General features: G+C 43.3%; 1 protein-coding gene across 12 annotated transcripts in view; it reads right to left on the bottom strand.

The window, feature by feature from the left end:
• Nucleotides 1-25,990, bottom strand: part of fbrsl1 (fibrosin-like 1) — an 843,225-nt gene that overhangs the window by 701,367 nt on the left and 115,868 nt on the right. For 9 of the 12 annotated variants that reach the window (XM_086011930.1, XM_086011933.1, XM_086011931.1 and 6 more), the window contains exon 2: nucleotides 14,072-14,140. The exons of the other annotated variants lie outside the window; for them this stretch is intronic. In XM_086011930.1, coding sequence (XP_085868056.1) covers nucleotides 14,072-14,140 — 69 coding nt within the window. The remainder of the gene's footprint in view (nucleotides 1-14,071; nucleotides 14,141-25,990) is intronic. 12 annotated transcript variants of the gene reach the window in all.

The raw sequence follows: 25,990 nt of genomic DNA, 5'->3' as shown, positions 1-25,990 counted from the left end.
TTTCATAGGAGTTTTCTGATTTGGTGGGGTGCGGGAGGGGGGCGAGGTGAGGAAGAAAAAAAAAGAGTGGAGTAGAATCTAATCCCTGGTAAGCATTCAATTCTATTTGTAACTAGTGAAAGTGTATTTAATTCCTAGTAGTCCAATAGACCATGCCATGTTGCATCCATGGCAGGTTAGGTTGGTGTGGGAATTAATATTTGTCTACATTTGATCCCTAAAGCTAGTACAGTAATATGTTGTTCTTCCCCAGTGGTGTAGGGACCATGTTGCCTGGCTATCTCAGGAGACTGTAATCCAGCTCTTGGAATCACATAATTGAACTTGGTTTTGTTAACACTCTAATTTTGAACCTCTGAAGCTGAATGCTAAATTTAAGAATCCCTCTAGCAATTGGCAGGAATATATTTAACAAGCCTAAGAAAAAGCTCACTAAGCTTGACATTTTGTTTTTAAAGTCCTATATAAAAATTCCAAATTTTGGTCAAATAAAAAGGTTATAACCACCATATTTCAAGATAACTAAGCTTTGAACTTTTCAATCATGATAGAGCAATTGGATCCAAGCCATTGCATCACCTTTTATGGTCGCAACCTGCTTTGAATTTGCACACTGTAACTCCTCTAGCTGGAGAAGCTGCTGGGCTCTGTTCATAAATCACAACATTTGCTAGTCATGTATCTGAACGCATGTTAGTGTAATATGGACCAGCTACTAAATTAAATAGGGGAACTTGTATGTAAGATGTCAGGTCGAGAATACATCTGAGAATCAGGCTAAATATAGAAAGTTCAGAGGAGAAGTGAAAATAAGAGGGGCAAAGAGAGGGTATGAGAATAAAATGGCAGCTAACATAAAAGGTAATCCAAGTCTTCTATAGACATATAAATAGTGAACAGGTAGTAAGAGTGGGGGGGGGGGGGGGGGGCGGTGCGATCGATTAGGGACCAAAAAGCAGACCTACGCATGGAGCAGAGGGTATGGCTGAGGTGATAAATGAGTACTTTGCATGTCTTCACCAAGGAACATAAGAAGCAGGAGCAGGCCAAGTAAGGAAGATGCTGCCATAGACATAGTGAAGGAGGAGGTAGAGGAGATACTGGATGGGGTAAAAATTGATAGAGGAGGTACTAGAAAGGCTGGCTGTACTTAAAGTAGATAGGTCACCAGGACCAGATGGAATGCACCCTAGGATACTGAGGGAAGTGAAGGAAGAAATCGCAGAGGTACTGGCCATAATCTTCCAATCCTCCTTAGAGACGGGGCTGGTGCCAGAGCACTGGAGAATTGCAAATGTTACACCCTTGTTCAAAAAAGGGTGTCAAGATAAACCCAGCAACTACAGGCCAGTCAGTTTACCCTCGGTAGTGGGGAAGCTTTTAGAAACAATAATCAATCAGGGACAAAATTAACAGTCACTTGGACAAGTGTGGATTAATTAAGGAAAGCCAGCACAGATTTGTTAAAGGCAAATCGTGTTTAACCAACTTAAATCGAGTTTTTCGATGAGGGCAATGCGGTTGACATGGTGTACATGGATTTCCAAAAGGCGTTCGACAAAGTGCCACATAACAGGCTTGCCAGCAAAGTTGAAGTCCATGGAATAAAAGTGAGTGGCAGCATGGATACGAAATTGGTTAAGTAACAGGAAACAGTAGTGGTGAATGGTTATTTTTCGGACTGGAGGAAGGTAATACAGTGGTGTTCCCCAGGGGTCGGTCTAGGACCACTGTTTTTCTTGATAAATATTAATGACTTGGATGTGGGTGTACAGGACACAATTTCAAAATTTGATGACACAAAACTTGGAAGTGTAGTGAACAGTGAGGAGGATAGTGATAGATTGCAAGAGGACAGACAGGCTGGTGGAATGGGCAGACACGTGGCAAATGAAATTTAACGCAGAAAAGTGCGAAGTGGTACATTTTGGTAGAAAGAATGAAGAGAGGAAATATAAACTAAAGGGTACAATCTTAAAGGGGGTGCATGAACAGAGAGACCTAGGGGTCTATGTGCACAAATCGTTAAAAGTGGCAGGGCAGGTTGAGAAAGCAGTTAAAAAAGCTTACAGGATCCTGGGCTTCATGAATAGAGGTGTATAGTACAAAAGCACGGAAATTATAAACTTGTATGAAACACTGGTTCGACCTCAACTGGAGTATTGTGTCCAATTCTGGGCACCGCACTTTAGGAAGGATGTGAAGGCTTTAGAGAGGGTGCAGAAAAGATTTACGAGAATGATTCCAGGGATGAGGGACTTCAGTTACGTGGATAGACTGGAGAAGCTGGGTTTGTTCTCCTTAGAGCAGAGAAGATTGAGAGGAGATTTGATAGAGGTGTTCAAAATCATGAGGGGTCTGGACAGAGTAGAGAGAAACTGTTCCCATTGGCAGAAAGGTTGAGAATCAGAGGATACAGATTTAAGGTGAGTGGCAGAAAAACCAAAGGCATCATGAGGAAAAACTTTTTACTCAGCGAGTGGTTAGGACCTGGAATACAACACCTGAAAGGACGGTGGAGGCAGACTCAATCACGGCTTTCAAAAAGGGAGTTGGATAAGTACCTGAAGGAAAAAAAATTGCAGGGCTACAGGGAAGGAGCGGGTGAGTGGGACTAGCTGAAGTGAGGAGCTAGGATCCAAATTAAAAAGCAGAACCTCAAAAAAGGTAATAATCTCTGGATTGTTACCTGAGCCACGCACAAATTGGCATAGGGACAAACAGATTAGAGGCTTAAATGCATGGTTCAAAGAGGGGTGTGGGAGGAAGGGGTTTCAGTTAATGGGGAAAGAGGGAGCTGTTCCGTTGGGACGGGCTCCACTTAAACCGGGCTGGAACCAGTATCCTGGCGAACCGAATAACTGGGGCAGTAGACAGGGCTTTAAACTAATGAAGGGGGGCTGGGAGGATTCAGGAAGGAGTAAATTTAAAAGCAGCAAGAGAAATGTCAAGGCTCTAGAGCAGAGTAGAGTTTTGGGTAAAAATAAAAAGTGTGGGTCAGGAAGGGACAGAGAGAATAACAAAGGTAATAAGGCATCAGTGACTACGGTGACTTCAGGGAAAAATAGAAGTAAGTCAAAGCTGAAGGCACTATATCTGAACGCGCGAAGCATTCGCAACAAAATAGATTAATTAATAGCACAGGTTTGATCCAATAGCCATAACGGAGATGTGGTTGCAAAGTGGCCAAGGTTGGGAACTAAGTATTCCAGGATACACAACTTTTAGAAGGGAATAGACAAAATGGAAAAGAAGGAGTGGTAGCCCTGATAATAAAGGACAGGAAAAGACTGTAGATAGAAAGGATCTTAGCTCTGAAAATCAAGAAGTAGAATCAGTTTGGGTGAAGCTGAGAAACAGCAAGGGGCAGAAAACATTGGTGGGAGTTGTTTATCGGCCCCCAAACATTAGTTGTAATATAGGGCACAGTATAAATCAGGAAATTAGAGGAGCATGTAACAAAGGTAATACAGTGATCATGGGAGGCTTTAATTGACATGTAGACTGGGCAAACCAAATTTGCAGTAATAGTGTGGAGGACAAATTCATGGAATGTATGCAAGATAGTTTTCTAGATCAGTATGTTGAGGAACCAACGAGGGAACAGGCGATTTTAGTTCTAGTATATTGTGCATATATAGAGCCCTGGTGAGACCACACCTGGAGTATGGTGTACAGTTTTGGGTCTCCTTACCTAAGGAAGGATATACTTGCCATAGAGGGAGTGCAACGAAGGTTCACCAGACTGGTTCCTGGGTTGGGGGGATTGCCCTATGAGGAGAGATTGAGTAGACTAGTCCTATATTCTCTGGAGTTTAGAAGAATGAGGTGATCTCATTGAAACATACAAAATTCTTACAGGGCTTGACAAGGTAGATGCAGGGAGGATGTTTCCCCTGGCTGGGGAGTCTAGAACCAGGGGTCAAAGTCTCAGAATAAGGGGTCGGCCATTTAGGACTGAGATGAGGAGAAATTTCTTCACTCAGAGGGTGGTGAATTTTTGGAATTCTCTACCCCAGAGGGCTGTGGAGGCTCAGTCGTTGAATATATTCAAGACAGAGATCGATAAGATTTTTGAATATTAAGGGAATCAAGGGATATGGGGATAGTGCAGGAAAGTGGAGTTGAGGTAGAAGATCAGCCATGATCTTACTGAATGGCGGAGCAGGCTCGAGGGACAAATGGCCGACTCCGGCTCCCACTTCTTACGTTCTTATCCAAAGAGTTTGAGATCCAGTCTCATTCGAAATTTTAAAATTCGGTTACATTTTTAACAATTGATGTGGATTAAGCCTATAAATATACTGTGATGAAATATTCCATTCATCACTCATCAGTATTTCTCTGCCTGTGACTGTGGTTGGTTTCAGTTTCATTTCCATTGTATTGTACTGTGTGTAGGGCTCCGCCCATACCTGGCTCCGATGTAAGCTGGCCCAGCCTGCAGCACATCCAGTACGGCAGACCTCTGGATGGAAGATACATTCTCCTCTGTGTGTTACCTTCTAAGTCAATAAAAGCCTTGTTTTGTTTCGCTAACATCGAGTCTCGGATTTATTGAGGCACATCATATACATTTGCCTGGGACTTAGCATGCTACAGGGGGTAGGATATGGACTGTCATCTACAGTTCCCAACACACTCAGTAGTAGGATAGCAAAATACTGCAGATGTTGGAAATCCGAAATAACAACAGAAAATGCTGGAAAAACTCAGCAGGTCAGGCAACATCCGTGGAGAGAAATTTGAGTTGACGTTTCGGGTTGGACCCTTCTTCAAAACTGGAAAGAAAAGAAACTAGATTGAAGGCAGGGCTGCGATTGGACAAAAGAAAAGAATAGGTCTGTACACTCAGTAGTAGGTCTGGAGAAGGAGGGGAAAAGGGTAAGCGATGAGAAAATTAGAGGGCATGTCACTCCAGATCCTTCACATACCAACTGGCTGAACAGGACCAATGTCAGAGGCTTTAGGAGTACGGTGTTGACCTTCTACAAAGACAAAGATCAGGGAACAGAGGGTCTGAATTTATACATTGTATTTAAGGTTTGCAAAACTCCCCCAATGGTCGAATGGGTGAAAAAGATGCCACCTAATGTAGTGCAAAGCTCCACAGAACAGCAGGTGTCAGGTTTGATCCCCAGCCTGTCTGAAGTTCACTGATCTTGGGGAAGGGAAAGAACAAAAAGAAGTCCCAATGGTTATCCAATTCCTCCTGCTGCAAAGTACGTGTGTGTGTGTGTGGAGGTAAGGGGACATGATTATGTTTGGCGGTGATGCCTTTCATGATGAAACAGCCTCCTGCTGTTCATACAAAAAGAATAGCAGCTTGCACATTAAGACTGCCAGAAACCATACCTCCGCAACAGTCTGCACTTTTGGGAATTGTGGGTGGCGGGAGGGGCAAGGTTTCACATAGGGAACAGCTGGAACAAATATTTCTTGGACTATTCGCTGAAAGCATAAGTGAATCAATTAGGAAAAAAGTTGGGGAATATTTGTACGGGTTAGAGAAATCAAGATGATCAGTTCAGATAGCCCTAATTTCTACTATCTAAGAAAAGATTGATGTCACATATCAGGTCTTTAGATAATTGTTTCCTTTCACAGAGAGGATTTGGGAGAGTGAGCTATGTTTAAAAATAAAGTGAATTTGCACAAGTTTAAAAGAACAGGCCAATGAGCTAGTTTGTGGAATGCGCCAGCACATAGTCTATTTCAAGCTGATACCATAAAGGTCAATAATCTCATCTCAGACTCATTAAGCCAGGATGTCCCTTATTCATTTTGACAATAGGAAATGTTTTCTTTAAGCCAGCACCCTAAGGGGTGGGGGGGGGGGGGGAAGGTAGCTGGTTTTATTGACAGGCTGACTGGCGAATAACTGAATGGGGAGCAAGTCAGAAGGCCAGTTCTACCACTGGCTGGGTACAAAGACAAAAGGGACATGAGTAGTCAGCCAGCTAAGTCCGAGACAGATGCCTAACTGAACAGGAGAAACTCTCAAGCCCAAAGCTGGCCAGGATCAGAAAGAGTTAACCAAGTCAGCTTGTCGGGATAGTTTGGCACATTTTTCTTGTTGTCAAGGAGGGTTCTGTCATCAGTTGAATTAAAATGAGTTTTGATTACATCCGTTACTCTATCTCGTAGCATTGTGAACGCACAAAGTAGCTGATGACTTGCATTTGCTCTCATCTCACTAAGTATTTTTTTTTATTCATTGATGGGATGTGGGCGTCGCTGGCTAGGCCTGCATTTAGTGCCCATCCCGAATTGCCCTCGAGAAGATGGTGGTGAGCCGCCGCCTTGAACCGCTGCAGTCCACATGGTGTAGGTACACCCACAATGCTGTTAGGAAGGGAGTTCCAGGATTTTGGCCCAGTGACAGTGAAGGAACGGCGATACAGGTCCAAGTCAGGATGGTGTGTGGCTTGGAGGGGAACTTGTAGGTGGTGACGTTCCCATGCGTCTGCTGCCCATGTCCTTCTAAGTGGTAGAGGTCGCGGGTTTGGAAGGTGCTGTTGAAGGAGCTTTGGCGAGTTGCTGCAGTGCATCTTGTAGATGGTACACACTGCAGCCACAGTGCGCCGGTGGTGGAGGGAGTGAATGTTGAAGGTGGTGGATGGAGTGCCAATCAAGCGGGCTGCTTTATCCTGAATGGTGTCGAGCTTCTTGAGTGTTGTTGGAGCTGCACTCATCCAGGCAAGTGGAGAGTATTCTATCATACTCCTGACTTGAGCCTTGTAGATGGTGGAAAGGCTTTGGGGAGTCAGGAGGCGAGACACTCGCCGCAGAATTCCCAGCCTCTGGCCTGCTCTTATAGCCACAGTATTTATATGGCTGGTCCAGTTCAGTTTCTGATCAATGGTAACCCCCAGGATGTTGATAGTGGGGGATTCAGCAATGGTAATGCCATTGAATGTCAAGGGGAGATGGTTAGAGTCTCGCTTGTTGGAGATGGTCATTGCCTGGCACTTGTGTGGTGCGAATGTTACTTGCCACTTGTCAGCCCAAGTCTGAATGTTGTCCAGGTCTTGCTGCATATGGACACGGACTGCGTCAGTATCTGACGAGTCTCGAATGGTGCTGAACAGTGTGCAATCATCAGCGAACATCCCCACTTCTGACCTTATGATGGAGGGAAGGTCATTGATGAAACAGCTGAAGATGGTTGGGCCTAGGACACTGCCCTGAGGAACTCCTGCAGTGATGTCATGTGATTGAGATGAATGACCTCCAACAACCACAGCCAACTTCCTTTGTGCTAGGTATGATTCCAACCAATGGAGAGTTTTCCCCTTGATTCCCATTGACTTCAGTTTTGCTAGGGCTCCTTGATGCCACACTCGATCAAATGCTGCCTTGATGTCAAGGGCAGTCACTCTCACCTCACCTCTTGAGTTCAGCTCTTTTGTCCATGTTTGGACCAAGGCTGTAATGAGGTCAGGAGCTGAGTGGCCCTGGCGGAACCCAAACTGGGCATCAGTTAGCAGGTTATTGCTGAGTAAGTGCCGCTTGATAGCACTGTCGACGACATCTTCCATCACTTTGCTGATGATTGAGAGTAGACTGATGGGACGGTAATTGGCCGGGTCGGATTTGTCCTGCTTTTTGTAGACAGGACATACTTGGGCAATTTTCCACATTGCCGGGTAGATGCCAGTGTTGTAGCTGTACTGGAACAGCTTGGCTAGGGGCGCAGCTAGTTCTGGAGCACAAGTCTTCAGTACTATTGCCGGAATTTTGTCAGGGCCCATAGCCTTTGCAGTATCCAGTGTCTTCAGCCGTTTCTTGACATCACGTGGAGTGAATTGAATGGGCTGAAGACTGGCATCTGTGATGCTGGGGACCTCAGGAGGAGGCCGAGATGGATCATCCACTCGGCACTTCTGGCTGAAGATAGTTACAAATGCTTCAGCCTCGTCTTTTGCACTCACGTGCTGGGCTCCACCATCATTGAGGATGGGGATATTTTTGGAGCCTCCTCCTCCTGTTAACTGTTTAATTGTCCACCACCACGCACGACTGGATGTGGCAGGACTGCAGAGCTTTGATTTGATCCGATGGTTGTGAGATCGCTTAGCTCTGTCTATCGCATGTTGCTTCTGTTGTTTGGCATGCAAGTAGCCCTGTGTTGTAGCCTCACCAGGTTGACACCTCATTTTTCGGTATGCCTGGTGCTGTTCCCGGCATGCTCTCCTGCACTCTTCGTTAAACCAGGGTTGATCGCCCGGCTTGATGGTAATGGTAGAGTGAGGGATATGCCGGGCCATGAGGTTACAGATTGTGGTTGAATACAATTCTGCTGCTGCTGATGGCCCACAGCGCCTCATGGATGCCCAGTTTTGAGTTGCCAGATCTGTTCGAAATCTGTCCCATTTAGCACGGTGGTAGTGCCACACAACACGGTGGAGGGTATCCTCAACATGAAGACGGGACTTCGTCTCCACAAGGACTGTGCGGTGGTCACTTCCACCAATGCTGTCATGGACAGATGCATCTGCAACAGGTAGATTGGCGAGGACGAGATCAAGTAGGTTTTTCCCCTCTTGTTGGTTCCCTCACCACCTGTCGCAGACCCAGTCTGGCAGCTATGTCCTTTAGGACTCGGCCAGCTCGGTCAGTTGTGGTGCTACCGAGCCACTCTTGGTGATGGACATTGAAGTCCCCCACCCAGAGGACATTTTGTGCCCTTGCTACTCTCCGTGCTTCTTCCAATTGGTGTTCAACATGAAGGAGTACTGATTCATCAGCTGAGGGAGGGCGGTAGGTGGTAATTAGCAAGAGGTTTCCTTGCCCATGTTTGACTTGATGCCATGAGACCTCAGTCCATCATTGGAAAGACTGGAGCAGCACACGATATACGTGAAAGAACAACATCCAATTCAGATCACAAGGTGGTGCCATGTTACTCCTGAATTACACTATTGTATAATTAGATTTGGTCCCTGCCACAAACTCTGTTCTCTAGCTGCTGACTCCATCCCTCTCCCTAACATCTGTCTGAGGATGAACCACACTGTTCGCAACCTTGGTGTCATATCTGACCCTGAAATGAGCTGCCGACCACATATCTGCGGCGTAACTAAGACCGCCTATTTCCAACTCCGCAACGTCGCCCGTCTCTGCCCTTACCTCTGTTCATCCTTAACTGAAACCCTCATTCATGCCTTCGTTACCTCTAGACTTGACTATTCCAACACACTCCCGACTAGCCTCCCACATTCTACCCTACGTAAACTTGAGGTCATCCAAAACTCGGCTGCCCGTGTCTTAACTCGCACCAAGTCCCGCTCACCCATCACTCCTGTGCTCGCTGACCTACATTGGATCCCGGTTAAGCAGTGCCTCAACTTCAAAATTCTCATCCTTGTTTTCCAATCCCTCCATTGCCTTGCTCCTCCCTATCTCTCTAATCTCCTTCAGCCCCCCACCCCCTCCAGAGATATCTGCACTCCTCTAATTCTGCCCTCTTGAGCATCTCTGATTATAAATCGCTCAACCATTGGTGGCCGTGCCTTCTGTTACCTAGGCCCTAAGCTCTGGAATTCCCTGCCTAAACCTCTCTGCCTCGCTACCTCTCTTTCCTCCTTTAAGACGCTTCTTAAAACCTACCTCTTCGACCAACCTGCCCTAATTTCTCCTTATGTGGCACGGTGTCAAAACTTTTTGTCTTTTAATACTCCGGTGATGTTTTACTACATTTAAGGTGCTATATAAATACAAGTTGTTGTTGTTGATAATATTGGGCAGTATGAGCACACTCCTACAAGTAAGGTGCTCGGACCGCTTACGGGAGCAACCATTGCTGCTGTACGGAGAGAATATTTAAGGCAGGCCAAAAACTTGTAATAACTAGCTTTAAGAAAACAGTATTAGGAATTTTACAATACTAGATATGTGACTGTGACACACTATATATAAATATATATTGTTTCTAGTAAAGTCCTCTATCAAGAGTTCATCGGCTCTGTTTTATACTTACTGTTCTCATTATCTAATGTCTGATAAGCTTCATGTCTCCAAGATAATCTAACTCAGCAGCATCTAGAATCCTGGAGTTTGAAGTTCAAATCTTTAACCAACTGCCTTGCCTCTAGGGTGATTCAGAGAATTGAAACTGCGCTGTTGCAATATATTTTCCAGTCAGTTTCACAGTAGATCACTCACAGAAGTGAATGCCACTACAATCATACAATGCACTAAATACTATTCAACTCCACTCATAGGCATCTTCTCTCAGCAACCTTTTTTTAAAAATTAGGTTTAAATATTTACAGAGCTATGGCAAACAGCAGTTAATCAACAAAAATGACGACACCCATAGGGATGGCCAAGCTCTGTTACTACCTCCAGCACTAGATCACCAAAACACAATTAGCTCAATCGACACGCGTACGTTATGCTGCACCAGATGATCATTTTCAATAGCCATTATATTTTAAATCATGTGTGTCTGGATTTAAAGTAGTACTCCTGAAAATTCATGGTTGTTTTTTGCATTGCAAAAATGGGAATTATCCAGTAATTTGAATTAAGTGAATCAGGAGTAGTCTGTATCCATCAGAATTTAGTTTATCACGGTGTAGCATTACGACCTGTTTTCTGCCAATTATAAAAGCAAAATACTGCAGATGCTGGAAATCTGAAATAAAAAAACAGAAAATGCTGGAAATACTCAGCCGGTCAGGCAGCATCTGTAGCGAGAGAAACAGAGTTAATGTTTCAGGTCAATGAGCCTTCGTCAGAACTGGAAAAAGTTGGAGATGGAACAGGTTTCTAAGCAAGTGTAGGGGCAGGGAGAGGGGGGAGGGGAGGAAAGAACAAAAGGGAAGGTCTGTGATAGGATGGAAGGCAGGAGAGATTAAGAGACAAACGGGATGATGGTGCGAGGCAAAAAGGAGAGGGTGGAACATTCTTTGTTCCAGTCCTACTCAGGTCCTCTCCCTCACCTTTTTTTCCCGGTACACTGATGACTATCGGTGCCGTTTCCTGCTCTCGCCCTGAACTAGAAAAGTTCATTCACTTTGCTTCCAATTTCCACCCTTCCCTCACCTTCACATGGTCCATCTCCGATTCTTCCCTTCTCTGTCTCCATCTCTGGGGATAGGCGATTGACAAACATTCACTATAAGCCCACCGACTCCCACAGCAACCTGGACTACACTTCCTCCCACCCCGCTTCCTGTAAGGACTCTCTTCCATTCTCCCAGTTTCTCCGTCTCCACCACATCGGCACTGACGATGCCACCTTCCATACCAGTGCTTCTGACATGCCTTCCTTTTTCCTCAACCGAGGATTCCCCTCTATCATGGTTGACACGGCCCTTGATCGTGTCCGTTCTATTTCCTGCACTTCACCCCTTCCCCTCCCTCCCGATAGGGTTCCCCTTGTCCTCACCTTTCACCCCACCAGCCTCCACATTCAACGGATCATCCTCCGCCATTTCCGCCACCTCCAGCGTGATCCCATCACATCTTCCCCTCACCTGCCTTTTCTTTTAGAAATTTTAGCATTCCAAAAGGTCCGCTCCCTCCGCGACACCCTGGTCCACTCCTCTATCACCCCTAACACCCCTTCCCCCGGCACCTTCCCATGCAAGCACAGGAGATGCAACTCCTGCCCTTTCACCTCCTCCCTTCCCACTGTCCAGGGCCCCAAACACTCCTTCGTGAAACAGCGATTTACTTGTACTTCTTGCAATTTAGTATACTGTATTCGCTGCTCATGATGCGGTCTCCTCTACATTGGGGAGACCAAACGCAGATTTAGTGACCGCTTTGCGGAACACCTCCATTCAGTCCGCAAGGGTGACCCTGAGTTTTCGGTCGCCTGTCACTTTAATTCTCCACTCCACTCTCATTCTGACCTCACCGTCCTTGGCCTCTTACAATGTTCCAATGAAGCTCAACGCAAGCTCGAGGAACAGCGCCTCATCTTTCGATTAAGCACTTTACAGTCTTCTGGACTCAACATTAAGTTCAACAATTTCAGACCATAACCTCTGTCCCTATCATTTTTTTGTTCTCTCTCATGGCAACTGTTGATCATCTTGCCATTACCATTTACACTTCATCTACAGTCATCTTTTTGTTTCTTAACCTGTCCCATTACCCTCTCCTTTTGCCTCGCACCATCATCCCGTTTGTCTCTTAATCTCTCCTGCCTTCCACCCTATCACAGACCGCCCCTTTTGTTCTTTCCTCCCCTCCCCCCTCTCCCTGCCCCTAAAAACCTGTTCCATCTCCAACTTTTTTCAGTTCTGGCGAATGGTCATCGACCTGAAACGTTAACTGTTTCTCTCTCTCTACAGATGTTGCCTGACCTGCTGAGTATTTCCAGCATTTTCTGTTTTTATTTATGCTAATTATAGTCTGCTATGTATTAGCTGCTTATTAAGTACAGCCATTCTTTAATAAAATACAGCCGTTGTCTGAAAAACAAGTAATATTTTAAACCCTATTTCCCCTCCCAAAACGTTCTGGCTTTCTTTCGGTGAGCCAAACTGCATGCGGATTTCATGAGAATTACCATTCATGTGTCTCGGATTAGTTGAAAGGGGACATGTATGCAGGGAATTGTACTATGCTGATTTATCAGGCTAAAAAGTGCAATTTCTTTTAGAATTATTCAGTAATTTGAATGAACAGACATCAATTTAAGCATAAAATGTGTGTGTGTGTATATTCAGTGTAAGAGTTTGTACATTAAGTAGTTGCTGCTTTTAAATCAACGGAGGCCAGAGGCTTCAGAAACAAACACATAACTGTGTCTGAAGTCAGTAGACTTAGTGAAGTGAACATTAATTCTGCCAATTCCATCTCACACAAAGCTGAAGGTCTGGTTAAGCTTTAGGGAAGGGTTGCTTGGATGTGAAATGTGCAGGTTTTACACTTGGATAGTAACATCCAAAAGACTTGAAGCTCATGTATTCCATTTTAAATGGGCGCAAACTTGTAAATTGTAGATTCTGAAATCAACATTTGCTGGAAAGCAGAATACGAAGACAACAATATATTTAAATGCACTATTACATTTTTATTTTTGAGAGATATATGTTAAATTCAGAGTCACCTTTAAAGATTACAGCATGTCTGGTTTAATATAGAACTTTAGCTTCTCTCTATCTTCAATGTGGAGAGATTTGCAGCACACAAGCACAGTACTCTTCATACAGGATGCTGTAGCAGAATTCGGCAATGTGTCACTGAACAGCTGACCTGGTACTCTATACCAGAGCGCCTCAGTAAACGGCAACCTACCTTCCTTTAGACAGGAGAAGCCTGTGCAAGTTATCTGATAATGCTGATCTCTCAAAAACAGTCAAGTCTCAAAGTCTTCTTTCCATTTCATCCAGTCAAGAAATATTGATCGTGTGATCAGAACATTTTCCTTATTTTATAGTTGCCTGCCATAAATTCTCTGCTGAATCCATCATTTTTTTAAACTGGGACTTAAACTAGCAGCATTTCAGACAGGCACTGAATCAAGTGACTGCTTGTACCTGTACTGTGCTGAGGAACTAATGAGCAGGTTGATCTGAAGAGCTATACGGCAAGCCTTTCAATCCATAATTCCCCAGCAAAGAATTGGTACAGCCCATTACCACCATTCATTTTCTGCTGTTTTACTGATAAATTTCCTGACATTTTGATTAAATTAGAAACGTTCCTTTTTCCCTAGCAGAGGTAGAAGTGGAATTGGGAAGGACCTCCCCATTGCTGTTGACACAATGCAACAGGCTATTGGCTGAAATCCACTCGACCTTAGATCGTGGTAGGGGGGGGGGGGGTGCCCTGAATCACATTTTAAGAGTTTTCGAACAAACTTTTTTAAAGCACCAAATATATTTTATGGCCTAAAATCAACCAGAAAGGCAACTGTAATTCTACCCCATTTTTTATTTTAAAAACTTTCAGGAAGAGCTTCCCCGATTCCTGGAGCAACCTGGAAAGCCCAGGAGAGCCCACATATCTGACATTAAGAACTTCCCAAACGTCTAATGATAATAAGCAGCAGCAAAGCTGTACTTTACAATAATTGTTGGAATGGCAACACAAATATTTGACTCACGGTTTCGATTGTAAATTGAAACACATCTAAATGATGTAAATGATTGGGGAGGTCACCGTGCTTTTCTTCCTGAAAAGGTAAAATAGTGAAGTTCTTACAAAATCAGTTGCTAAACAATAGGCAGATTGCATACAACATTTTTTTTTTCATAAAACACATCCATTAGCTTTACTTAAATGTTACAATCCATTTTAATTTTAATAAACCAAGCTGCAATCTCTGATAATGAGCCATCGGTAGCATCCATTAATACAGGAACATACAATCTTCTCTGGAGGTATAGTACAATACTTCCATTTACCACACAGCAAGTTTTACAATACTTGAAAATTCAGCAGATTGTTTCATTGTAGCTAAAATTGAACGGAAAATGAACATTCAGCTGTCAAGCATACACAACCTATTCATATCTTCGATATGCGTCTTCAGTTGTTATACAATATTCCCTACTTTATACTTGTACACAGTTGGCATCTCTGTGTAATGGGCAGGCAACATAAAGGTTTGAAAATCCATCTGGTAAAGGTCTGCTGATGTTTGCAACTATAACAATTAACCAGACTGATTCCATGGAAAGTGGCAAACTGTAAGGGACGCTAAATGGTTACAACACTGTCTAGAGAGCTTGGTTTAAATCAAGTCCAGACATATGGGGATCTTAATTGAAACCAAGGCCTCAATGTTAACTCCCCACGACAGGCGGGAAAGGCATTCCCAAACAGCCATGTACGTGCCTGCCGCTATTTTTACAGCAGTGGGCAACATGTCGTGAGAGTGTCCCACTTTGGAGATTAACATATTTAAATTGGGCTCCCACAGTGCAATTGGGAGCCTGCTTTAAATTTAACAGTTGCCGGCCAGGTTTCCCAGGGCTCAGGAAACCCAGCAGTAAAAGGGAGGCGGGAGCTACGGTTCAAGAAGGCAAGTGCCTTTTACAGCACTCCTCGTGGGCCAGGAGGTGCAGGAGTGCTCCCCCGACCCCTCATGCAAGCCTTCGGCCTCCCCTCCGTCAATTGTAGCTTCTCCCTCAGCCCTGCAGCGAACACCCTGCCACCACCCCCAGCGCGGATCTCTCGCTCCCCCCACCTCTCTGCGATGGCCTCTCTCTCGCACCCCCTCCCCCCCCCCGCCCCCCAAAGCCCCAATCTTTGGCTCCCTCCCTTCCAATTACCCAGGACCGTCTCCAACAATTACTAGCAATTCAAGAAGGCAGCCCATCACCTTCTCAGCAGCAAGCAGGGGTGGGCAATAAATGTGGCCTTGCCGGCACTATCCCGAGAATTTTTTTTAATATACTACATTGGGCTCCTTATTTCTCCAGTACTGGGCTAGAAGCTTATATTAAATTTAGCAAAAACACCTTCCATTTGCTACTATAATTGAAGCAAATTAACAACTCTGAACAGTCTCCCAGTCCTGGAAACCTACCTGAAGGTGAGCCGTCAGTCAATTTGAAGCTACATGAAATCCAGCCAATGCAACACGTGCAATAGAGCACTGCCAATTTTTTGTTGGTGGGAAAGAGAGTCACTTTTACCCCAATTCCTTCAGCCCTACTCACTGACCTACTATAAAATTTACACTTGAAATAAAGTGACAACAGCACAAAAAATGAATCTGTGCAAGTGCTAGCACATTGCTCCTGCAAATACTTACGAAAGCTTTTTTTAAATGGCCATTTCAGGATTAAGCTTGACAGAAGTGAACATGCCCAAGGTTAGCGCTGAGAGAAAGAAAAACACCGCAAACGGTGTGGGAGTTGGTTTTGGAAGGCAGTTCAGGATTGAGCATTTTTAAAAATGAAAGATTTCACATAAACTCTTGGTGCTGAATGTGTGAGGTGTCTGTACTCGGAAGTGGATCTGTAATCATTTCATTCCGGAATCTAATTATCCAAACAGTAGTGAGCATAACAGTGTTAAGTACACAGCGTGTCACAGCCACATATAACCAGGGAGTTGAAACCTAGCTAAAACAAGCCACTGAGCTAGACTGAAGTACGATAGTGTTCACTGACTGCGGTTCAGATATAGTTCATAACTTTGTTTACATTGTTTGCCTGGAGCTTTATCTATTACATTGTTCTAATTTTGTCGAGCTCTGTATTGGTTTAGAAAACACGTGGCCTTGCCGTCGTTCTTGCCAAGTCACATGCACTCTACTCCGAGCTAAAGCTATCCAAGCAGCTAGGAATCCTTCCTTAGACCTATGGTATCTGTTGTAACTTCCAGCTGCACAGTGTCAGAAGTTACCCTAATTGGTTTTGTGTTTATTTTTCTCAATTCCTCTCTTCAAATAATCTTCCATCGGCAAGAATAGTGGACAAGCAGGTTGTGTCCAATGAAAAACTTCATAAAAATCAAGGGGCAGCATCCAATCCTTCAGAACCAACAGCCATTTATTATTTTTCAGGAAAATTTCACCCCAACTCCAATAGCTTTCATTGCCACCCCACAACCTGAGAAAGCACTTACACTGCACACATCAGATCGCTTGAATGTGCAGCAGTTATGGATACTATGCTAACACTACAGTACATGGCTTGGGTTTGAAATTTTCAGCATTGTAACTTGAATGTGAAATGTCCCAACAGCTGAAGTTGGTATATTAATGCACCCTTAAGATCATAATAGTGTGTTCTGGCTGCAAACCGTACCATAGTTTAAATTGTAAATCAGCTGAGAATTAACCTGGTCAATAAAGATCGACCAGCACCTGACACGTGCAAGATTATGACTCGTGTTTGTACCAGACATCCCTGAATTACCAAATTTGCATGCTATATCCCTATACTACATAACCTATGGACCAGAGGAACACTGCTGTTGCAGCAGGCAAGACAGCCCTCCTAATGGGCAACTGGTAACAGACTCGCTGCACTCCTGACATCACAAAAAAAATCCTACATCATCATGTCATGTGTTCACACCATTAACAAACCAATCTGTTCCTTTAGCGACCTTTCAAAAGTCACCCAAAATGCACCTCTTGAAAACTGGACTGCACACAATCAAACATGAAGGAACACAATTATCTCACCGCCCATGGTTCCGCTAGTTTATCCAGTTAATAGCAGGAAGATCACCAGCCAGTGTCTGTTGAATTAGCAGATCTTAGTCAGGGAGCTACAAATGGCCTCTGTGCACATGTGATATGGGGAGGATAATCAGGTAGGTTCCCATTCCTGATCCAGTGTAATCCTGATGGAAGTGCATCGATGTAGACATTGGGTGACAACAGGTCAGGGTCAGATGTGAGGCCCCTGCAGTCAAACTGCTGGCAGATAAAGAATAACAGCCACTTTGGTAAAGGGTACAAAAGTGCCCGTAGACCTGTACCCCAGAAGGAGCAAGTTCCTTCAGGAGATATGGGGAGAAAATTAGCTAAGAGGAGACACTATCAAAGCTCAAAGATTATGCAAAGCAGGTTTACAAGTGTTCGATTCGGACATTGGCTCCTTAATGACGATGTTATAAGGCCAATTTTACTTCGGCTGTAGTTTAAACATCTTCCCCATGTCCAAAAGTAAAGTATATTGGAAGCTGGTTGCCGGAGTGGGGGAAGGGACAGCTGGAACGAGAGAGGGAAGAGGTGGATATTGACCTTTAAAAGTGCATGTTGTGTTATTTCCAATACTTGATATTTATTGTAAACAGGAAAATCTCTTCATTTGTTGCTAACTGATGCTCATCATGTTTTCTCAATACCACAGAAATATCACAAAACCACACAAGATTTACATCAATCTGACAGGTAGAGGCAGTGCACTTTCCTGCATAATCAACAGCATTACAAGGCTCTACTTTTAACTCTTTCCTTTCAACACATTATGAAAAACATACCATTTTAAAGGAAATGACCATACACTTGCAAAATTATACATCCTGCTAAACTGAAATCTATCCAAGGTATAAAAAAAATCAGCAAAGCTACTCTGAAAGCTCAGTGAGGTCATCTGCAGAGTAGCTAGCCATTACTGATCAGAAAGATCACATGTTCAACAATGACCTCAGTCAGGCGGCAGGAGATATGTAACAACTGGCTTCTCTGTCGCTGTGTAAGAATCTAGCGTTCCCTGCTCCTGTGTGCCACACTTGCTGGAAGCGCATCCAAGGGCTTTGTCAAGCTCTGTCGTAATGCCCCTTTCTGAACTCTGCAATCGAATAGCCTGCCAACACTCTCTGTCAAAGCTCATATGTGAATAGTTGTCATCCAGGCAAGGTACCAGAGCGTGCCCGGTGCCAATGGAACTGTACATGGTTGGGATTCACCTCTTTGGCATAGGAGAAAATTGGCTCTCCAATGGTTGAGTTGGTACATGCATTTCCCAATTTAGAACTGGGCCACATAGGGCGTTAGATCAGAGATAGTAACATTAAAAATCGGCCACATCACTGAGCTCAGTGCAGGGATGGGGGGCACGCGGTGGGTGTCGATAGGTGGCACATTAGCCAAGGCTGGTGCTGCTAATCAGTATAGCTGTGCGGATGTCAGATGGAGTCACAATCTCTGAGCAGTGATCCTCTCCCACCCCCATTTGCTGTCCAGGGTCATACGTGACGCATGACTATTTCACGGAGATGCCAGAAGGCAGCCAGCACCCGTGAAACCACATTCCACAGGTCAGTACCCTCCGGAGAGGAGGAGACACAGTTGGGCAGGGAAAAAAAACTGCAATTTGTATAAATCTGAATATTCTAAGGCAAGGAAATATTTAGTTGTTTACCATCATTACGTGGGTTGCATTTACAGCGGCGGGTCCAAATAATTCTTTGACATCAATGTTTACACATGAACCAGTCGTAACTTTAGCGCACCCTGGATATTTCTTTCAACTGGAGTTACCACAATCAATGATTTAGAAAGTGAAAAGATGCTCCAGCAATTTTGCTGGATATGCTTTAAAATCAGGATAATTTTTATTGGCCTTATAGATGTTGACAAATTGGTAAATGATGTAAAAGTGTTGCACTGATTATAGTGTTGGATTCTGTTAGACAATTTCCTATTGAATTTGATGGTGCCACTCATATTAAACATTAGGCTTCCCTTTACCTCACTCACCAGTTAATAGCTTGCATTAAAACAGGATGAAATCCTACATGAGGAACTCTGCCCAGTGCTCTTCCTAGCAGCTGCACAACCATTTTTTCACATTAAACCATGTTCTAGAGGGATGCAATTTTTATAATCCAGTTTACATCTACTGATAATTACACTATTTATAGCACATCTCCATTTGAGCAATTTAAAAATCAAGATTACACAGGGATAGTGGGAATTGTACACTGGCAATTTTTGCTTAGATTACTTGATCCATTGCATCTAAACTACACATTTGAGTTAGAAATACAGAACCAAGTTACAGGGCGATGCTTGAGCACCAGTACTTGAGTGCTGCAAGTCTCAATACCTACTCCATTGAGTTCAAGAACTCCGCAATATTGCACAGGGAGGCACTGTATGGAGATCCGGCATCTCTGCGCAAATTCAGAAAGCATCAAGTTGCTCTCGAGCACCTCCTGATAGCTGCATCAAGCATGGAAGTGATGGGGGCCAGGGAAAACATTATACACTTATTGCATAGTTCTAGGGAGGCCTGAAGGAGTAAAGTGAAAGCAAGAGAATATATGCTCCGTTCTCGGGTTCAAAGCAGAGGAAAAGGGGCAGAGAATTACACAGAACCTACAGCACAGAAACAGGTCATTCGGCCCAACTGCTCTATGCCAGCGTTTCTGCTCCACATGAGCCTCCTCCCACCCTCTTCATCTCACCCGATCAGCAAAACCTTCTATTCTTTTCTCCCTCACGTACTTATCTAGCTAGCTTCCCCTTAAATGCATCTATGCTATTTGCCACAACTTCCTCCTTTAAGGCACTCCTTAAAACCTACCAACCTTTTGGTCACCTGCCCTAATTTCCTTATGTGGCTCGGTGTCAAATTTTGTCTCCTGTGAAGCACTTTGGGACGTTTTACTACGTTAAAGGCGCTATATAAATATATAAGTTGTAACGAGTTCCACATTGTAGCCCCTTTGCATTCCCTCATGAAGATCACAGTTTCACATTCAAAAAACAGATTCCCTTCCTTCACCAAATGTCACCTCCTTTTCTCCATATAAATACAGCTGAAATGAGTGGCTATCATGCTCCAAAACTATTCAGCAACATCTGTTTCAAACCTTTTTCCACACAGGAAGAAATAGCCAAAAGTACAAAAAGATTATAGAAGTTCCTAAAATTCTTAGAAGTACAGTACTCAGTCCAGGACTTAAGTACATAACCTAGGATGGTACTTTAGTGCAACTGCTGCCATGTTGTGAGCTGCTGTCTTTCAGATGAGATACTGAACCAAGTCTGCCTGTCCCATGGTTCAGGTACACAAAAGATCCCATGGTACCATTCGAAGAGCAAGGTATTTTCCCAGGGCCATGGCCAAATCAACACTACCAAATTCAAACAGCTTATTTGGTTATTCATCTCATTTGCTGTTTATAGGATCTAGCTGTACGCAAATTGGTTGCTTTGGCTGCACTTCAAAAGTAATTTATTGATTATATGAAGCACTTTGAGATGTCTGGAGGATGCGATAAGGTACTCTGTAACTATTTCTTTTTCTTTCTTTTACTCTCTTCTCCCAGTAACTTTTGCCTCCAATTTGAGAGGCAGGGTCACCAACAATACTCAAAAATCAGGCGGCACGATCTACACGGCTGCCAAAAGTCAGTTTCGGTTTTCCTTTTCTCCAATCCTACAAAAAATTTACACAAAACAGTGATACTAATTGTAACAAAAGTGATGAATGGGTTATTTGGAGCTGCCAATAATTTAAATTTTACAACTGAGTTTCAAAAGCACATTTCTAAGAATTATAATTCAAATGTGCATTTCATGGTCACTCATAAGTATGCCATATTCGGTTGTGTAACTGCATCTATATTGGGTTTTCTGCCCTTCAAAATCTGGTGCTAGAACACTATTTCCAGCCTCAGGAGGAAACAGCAATTATATTTATAATGTTCTCCCATTCAGAACTGCAGTACTTTACAATAATATTGTTGAGTCCATTACACAGTGGTCTTTTTAAAACTGGCTCCAGTTCAATTCTGTCACAACTCAACATGCTGCCTATTATTAGATTAGTCATCAAACATACTGTGAGGCAAGTGTAAAGAGCAAATTCTATTAATTACAAACAATTATCCAGATTGGAAAAAATGAAGCTATATCAACTCTCAACATTTTTCAAATCCATATTTATGGCAACACTACAGTAGTGTTGATTTGCAACAAATACCAACATAATAAATCACATTAATGTGTCTGTAAACAGTTACCATACATTGTGTCTGCAGATTGTTGCTATAGCAATAAAAACTGATAATTTTAAAATGGCACAGTCATGTTGAGTTAGTGCTGACCACGTGCTGAACAAAAGAATACAAAAGACTTGACTCTCTCAGGTATTCATTTTGGAAACATGGGCAGATAATCCTAGTCTTTTAGCCGTCATCCCTTCTACAATAAGCATTGCTATTCCGGGATAATTCGCAGTCGCACCCATCATTCTTTTTAAACTTGAGAATACAACATTATCTCTTTCCTAAGGCTGATATGTCTCCAGGGGTGCAAAAGCCACTATTATGGCCGTATTAGCCCCAACATACGACTCGCATGCAATCATACCGATATACCATTAATAGTCAAATACCCGCTAGTATTTTTCATTGCTGTGTTGAATTGATAAGAATTTATAGTTAGGGATTTTGAGAATCCGTGGGATATTTGCACACTGACACCCGGGACAGTTTCAATAAAAGTTGTAGTTTCTCGGATTGTTGGAAGGAAAGATCAGTTTATTCATAGTTCCCATGTGCGACTCCCTGCAGCCACCGGTCAGTTTTCTGTGCCTTGCTATCTGGAGCTGCTGTAAATATTTTTTTAAAATCAAACTCCTGTGCTGATTTTAATCCAGCCACATGTAACCTTCCTGCCAATTTTATTAAGTAATTACAACTGCTTTGACAAGACAAATTTGGATTTATGGATTAGAATCTCACATTTAAGAGAGACTTGAACCTACTTTTATATTGATTCAGACCCTTGCATCAAGAGCCAACGGCACTATAATTGCTCGCCCAACATACACCGGCAGCTTTAGTGGCACAGAAATAAGGTGAGAGGCATATTCACTCATGTGATGCCATAGAATGCTGCATTGTACAGGCGACCTAAAAGAAAGGTTTGGGTTTCTTCTACCGTCCAACTTTTTTTTGGTGACTGTTTCGGCTGATTTGGTAATTCCCAGATATAGACTCCATTCAGGATGTAACAGGAGAATAGAAAAGCTCAAGAGACAGATGTAAAAGGCTCTTTAAAGTGCTATGAATACACCCAAGTACAAGGTTCTATTCAATGCTCCCTTAACATGCCATTGCTTTTAGTTGTTAAAGATTCTATGTCCTGTCACAAAGTCAAGAACAAAATACAAACTGGAGTGTAGATCTCTTCTTTTCACTCTATGAAATCTAGAAGGTAAAATGCCTTTGATATAATTTGCACTGTACAACAATTTGACCATACAAGGAAATTCACATGGAGCTGGATAGTTAGCTCTTGAGTGATTAAAATCAGGTTTTTTTTTCATAAAAATATTGAGAGGCTATCTTTTCTAGCTGGTCTCGTACCAGTGCAAAGTTGAGCACTGATGCATAATCTTCAGCTTTATTCTGTAATTGTGTCAGGTCAGTAACCATACAACAGCAGCACCAAGATTAAAGGAATAAAACTGCCCCAACATGCCACATTTTCTTGTACTTGTTATTATAATACATTTCAGTACTATTTTTGGAAGCAGTGGGAGCTATAAACAGTATTCGCTTCATTTCAACTAATATTTTCTGTATTATTTTGACTGAAGAGAGGGGCTGTCTGGAATTTGGATGGTTCATTATGTTTTCATATTTGTGCAAGATTTTTCCACTAACTGCACACTGAAACATAGAAGATAGGAGCAGGAGTAGGCCATTCGGCCCCTCGAGCCTGCTCCGCCATTCAATGCGATCATGGCTGATCATCCAAATTCAGTACCCTGTCCCTGCCTTCTCCCCATATCCCTTGATCCCTTTAGCCTCAAGAAATATATCCAATTCCTTCTTGAATATATTTAATGAATTGGCCTCTACTGCCTTCTGTGGTAGAGAATTCCACAGGTTCACCGCTGTTTGGGTGAAGAAATTTCTCCTCCTGTCCTAAATGGCTTACCCCTTATCCTTAGACTGTGACCCCTGGTTCTGGACTCCCCGACGATCGGGAACATCCTTCCTGCATTTAGTCTGTCTAGTCCTGTCAGAATTTTATAAGTTTCAATGAGATCCCCTCTCATTCTTCTAAACTCCAGCGAGTATAAGCCCAATCGACCCAATCTCTCCTCATACGTCATTCCTGCCATCCCAGGTATCAGCCTGGTGAATCTTTGCTGAACTCCCTCCATGGTAAGAAACACAAAAGGTACCCAAGTTCCAAGATTCAGCTTCTGAGGTACAGCATCCCCTATGGAATTATCAAAGCATCGTGACTAAGAATTGTTAAGTGAGCCACTAAAAGTGCTAATCTGAAGTATGACTGACTTTGGGTGAGAAACCTATGCGTGATTAGTCAGGCACTCGTGGCAGTCCATTCAGACATCTCCCTACTGTTAGCGACCCTACTTTTCAGCCTCCAAGGTAAACCACAGATGACACTGCAATTTGGACGGCGCTAGTGACATAATAAACACTTCCAATGTCTGTCTTGATCACTGACAGCCAGATAAGGTACTTAAATGATAACAGCAACAGACAACTCTAGCGTTCTACTCGTATTCCTCAAATCCAACAAGTAAACATTTCTGCAATGTCTGGATCCAATTGCTGTTTAACTGCTCAAGCCAACGAACACAAATCTGAAATTGAGCATGGCGTTTTTCCCAGACAACACTAAAGTTCTTTTCTAATCTTACAAGGGATATGCCTTCTATCACATTAAAACCTTACAATGTGTGTAAAATTATTTTTAAAAGAGCAGAACTCCCTTTTCATTAGTGAACTAGTGTTATGCTTTTTTATTACAAAGTGCTGTTTTCACTGGATTCCCAAGTGATTTAATATTTGGAGAATTCAAGTATATAGAAAAATAGGTCTCTGACAGACTAGAATTTTGCTTAGCTGTATCAAAAAGCACCAAGCAATTTTACTTGCTTTCCATGTGTCAGAGATTTTACACAGGTCCCTGGTGATTTTGTTGTTTGTAGCAAACAGAAGTGTCTCTCAAAAATCAATTACAACCATTCAGAAACTTGCCAGTTTTGTCAATTTAGCCCACAGCACAGACTTCGCAGATGTGGCCGTCAACAGCAGCCTTTCCTTCAACAACAACAGTGCTGTTATTACAGCTGCTACTAAAGTGCAGACCAGCATGGCCACCATGCCCAGCTCAAAGGGAACCTCAGGGGGAAAAAAAAGTTCTTGATATTTAGGGCCCACTGACAAAAGGCTGCCAAAGAGGAGAGTGGTTCTCTGCTTAAAGAAAACTTGCATTTATACACTGCCTTTTACATCCTCAGGGCACCCCAAAGTGCATCACAGCCAATTAATTATTTTTGCAGTGTAGTCACTGTCGTTGTGTAAGCAAGCACAGCCAATGTGTGTCCATCAAGGTCCCACAAACAGCAATGAGAAAAAATGAACAGTTCATCTGTTTTGATGGCATTAGTTGAGAGATAAATGTCACCGAAGTCACCAAGAGAACTCACTACTCACCTCTGAATAGTGCCATGGGATCTCGTGTGTCCATTTAAACAGGCAAAATTAATATCGCATGTGAAAGACAGCAACTCTGGTAGTGCAGATCTCCCTCAGTACTGCACTGAGGTATCAGCCCAGATTATGTGCTCAAATCCTGGAATAGGGCTTGAATCCACAACCTTCTAACTCAGAGGCAAGTGCTACCACTGAGCTGCAGCGGACACTGATCCATAAAAGGGAAAAATAAATGTTTGGTGGCCGGGGGGGGGGCGCAAATAGAACAGATTTTAATTTTGCATCCCTTTTGAACACAACTCAAATATTGCAATGCTCAAAGCTTCATGATGGTCACAAACTAACTGACTAGAACAAGTGCAATTCTTGACCGGTTTCCTAGAGATCAGCCAGTGAGCAAAACGGAGTCAATGTCAAATTTGAAAGGTTCAGGTTATATTCCCTCCCCTTCCCCCATGGCAAGATGGAAACTTGTTCCATCAAGAGGAGGGAACAACACATCTGGCTTTGTCTGGGACTGGAAGCTGTTCAATCACCCCAGTAACTGCATTCAAAACGAAGCAGCTGTAAACTGCTGAATTCAAAAACCTTTAACCCCCCCCAATACCCTTTGCACTGCTGTTTTACCATGCAGTAAAAAAAATGTATTTTCACTATGCAAATGCATGCTTAATAGATGTTATATTTTGTTGTAAGCATCTCTGCTCACGAAAACAGATCAATGTGGAGCTGGGAATGTGTCTCAATCTGGTCTCCTTTGCTGTGCAGTAGCACAGAATCAGCCAGCCATGGAAGTGTGTCTGGCTACAATGGAGTGGGAGGGAGAGATTGGCCCAGAAATTCGGGTCCCAACGAGTGAGTAAGCACGGAGTACTCATGCGTGGACCCGATGGAAGTGCCGGTTTCTTGCATGCACTACACATGCGCGGGAAACCGGCATTTCCGATCCTCTGAACGAAGGGGTTCAGAGGTGGAACGCGTGTGCGCGGGAGTCTGCGCGTGCGCGTTGAACTTCCTTTTCTTTTATACAGGTTTTTCCGTGCGTGAAGGCCTCTACTTTTTACACATCTAAAAACCAGGCGTAAGGACTTCATTTTAAAAGGTAAGTGGTCAATTAATT

Source organism: Somniosus microcephalus, chromosome 19 (assembly GCF_052327205.1).
Source record: "Somniosus microcephalus isolate GS21.2 chromosome 19, FLI_Smic_1.0, whole genome shotgun sequence".
Classification (NCBI taxonomy): Eukaryota; Metazoa; Chordata; class Chondrichthyes; order Squaliformes; family Somniosidae; genus Somniosus; species Somniosus microcephalus.
The sequence above is the reverse complement of the archived record's forward strand: the minus strand, read 5'-3'. Positions and strand labels throughout refer to the sequence as shown.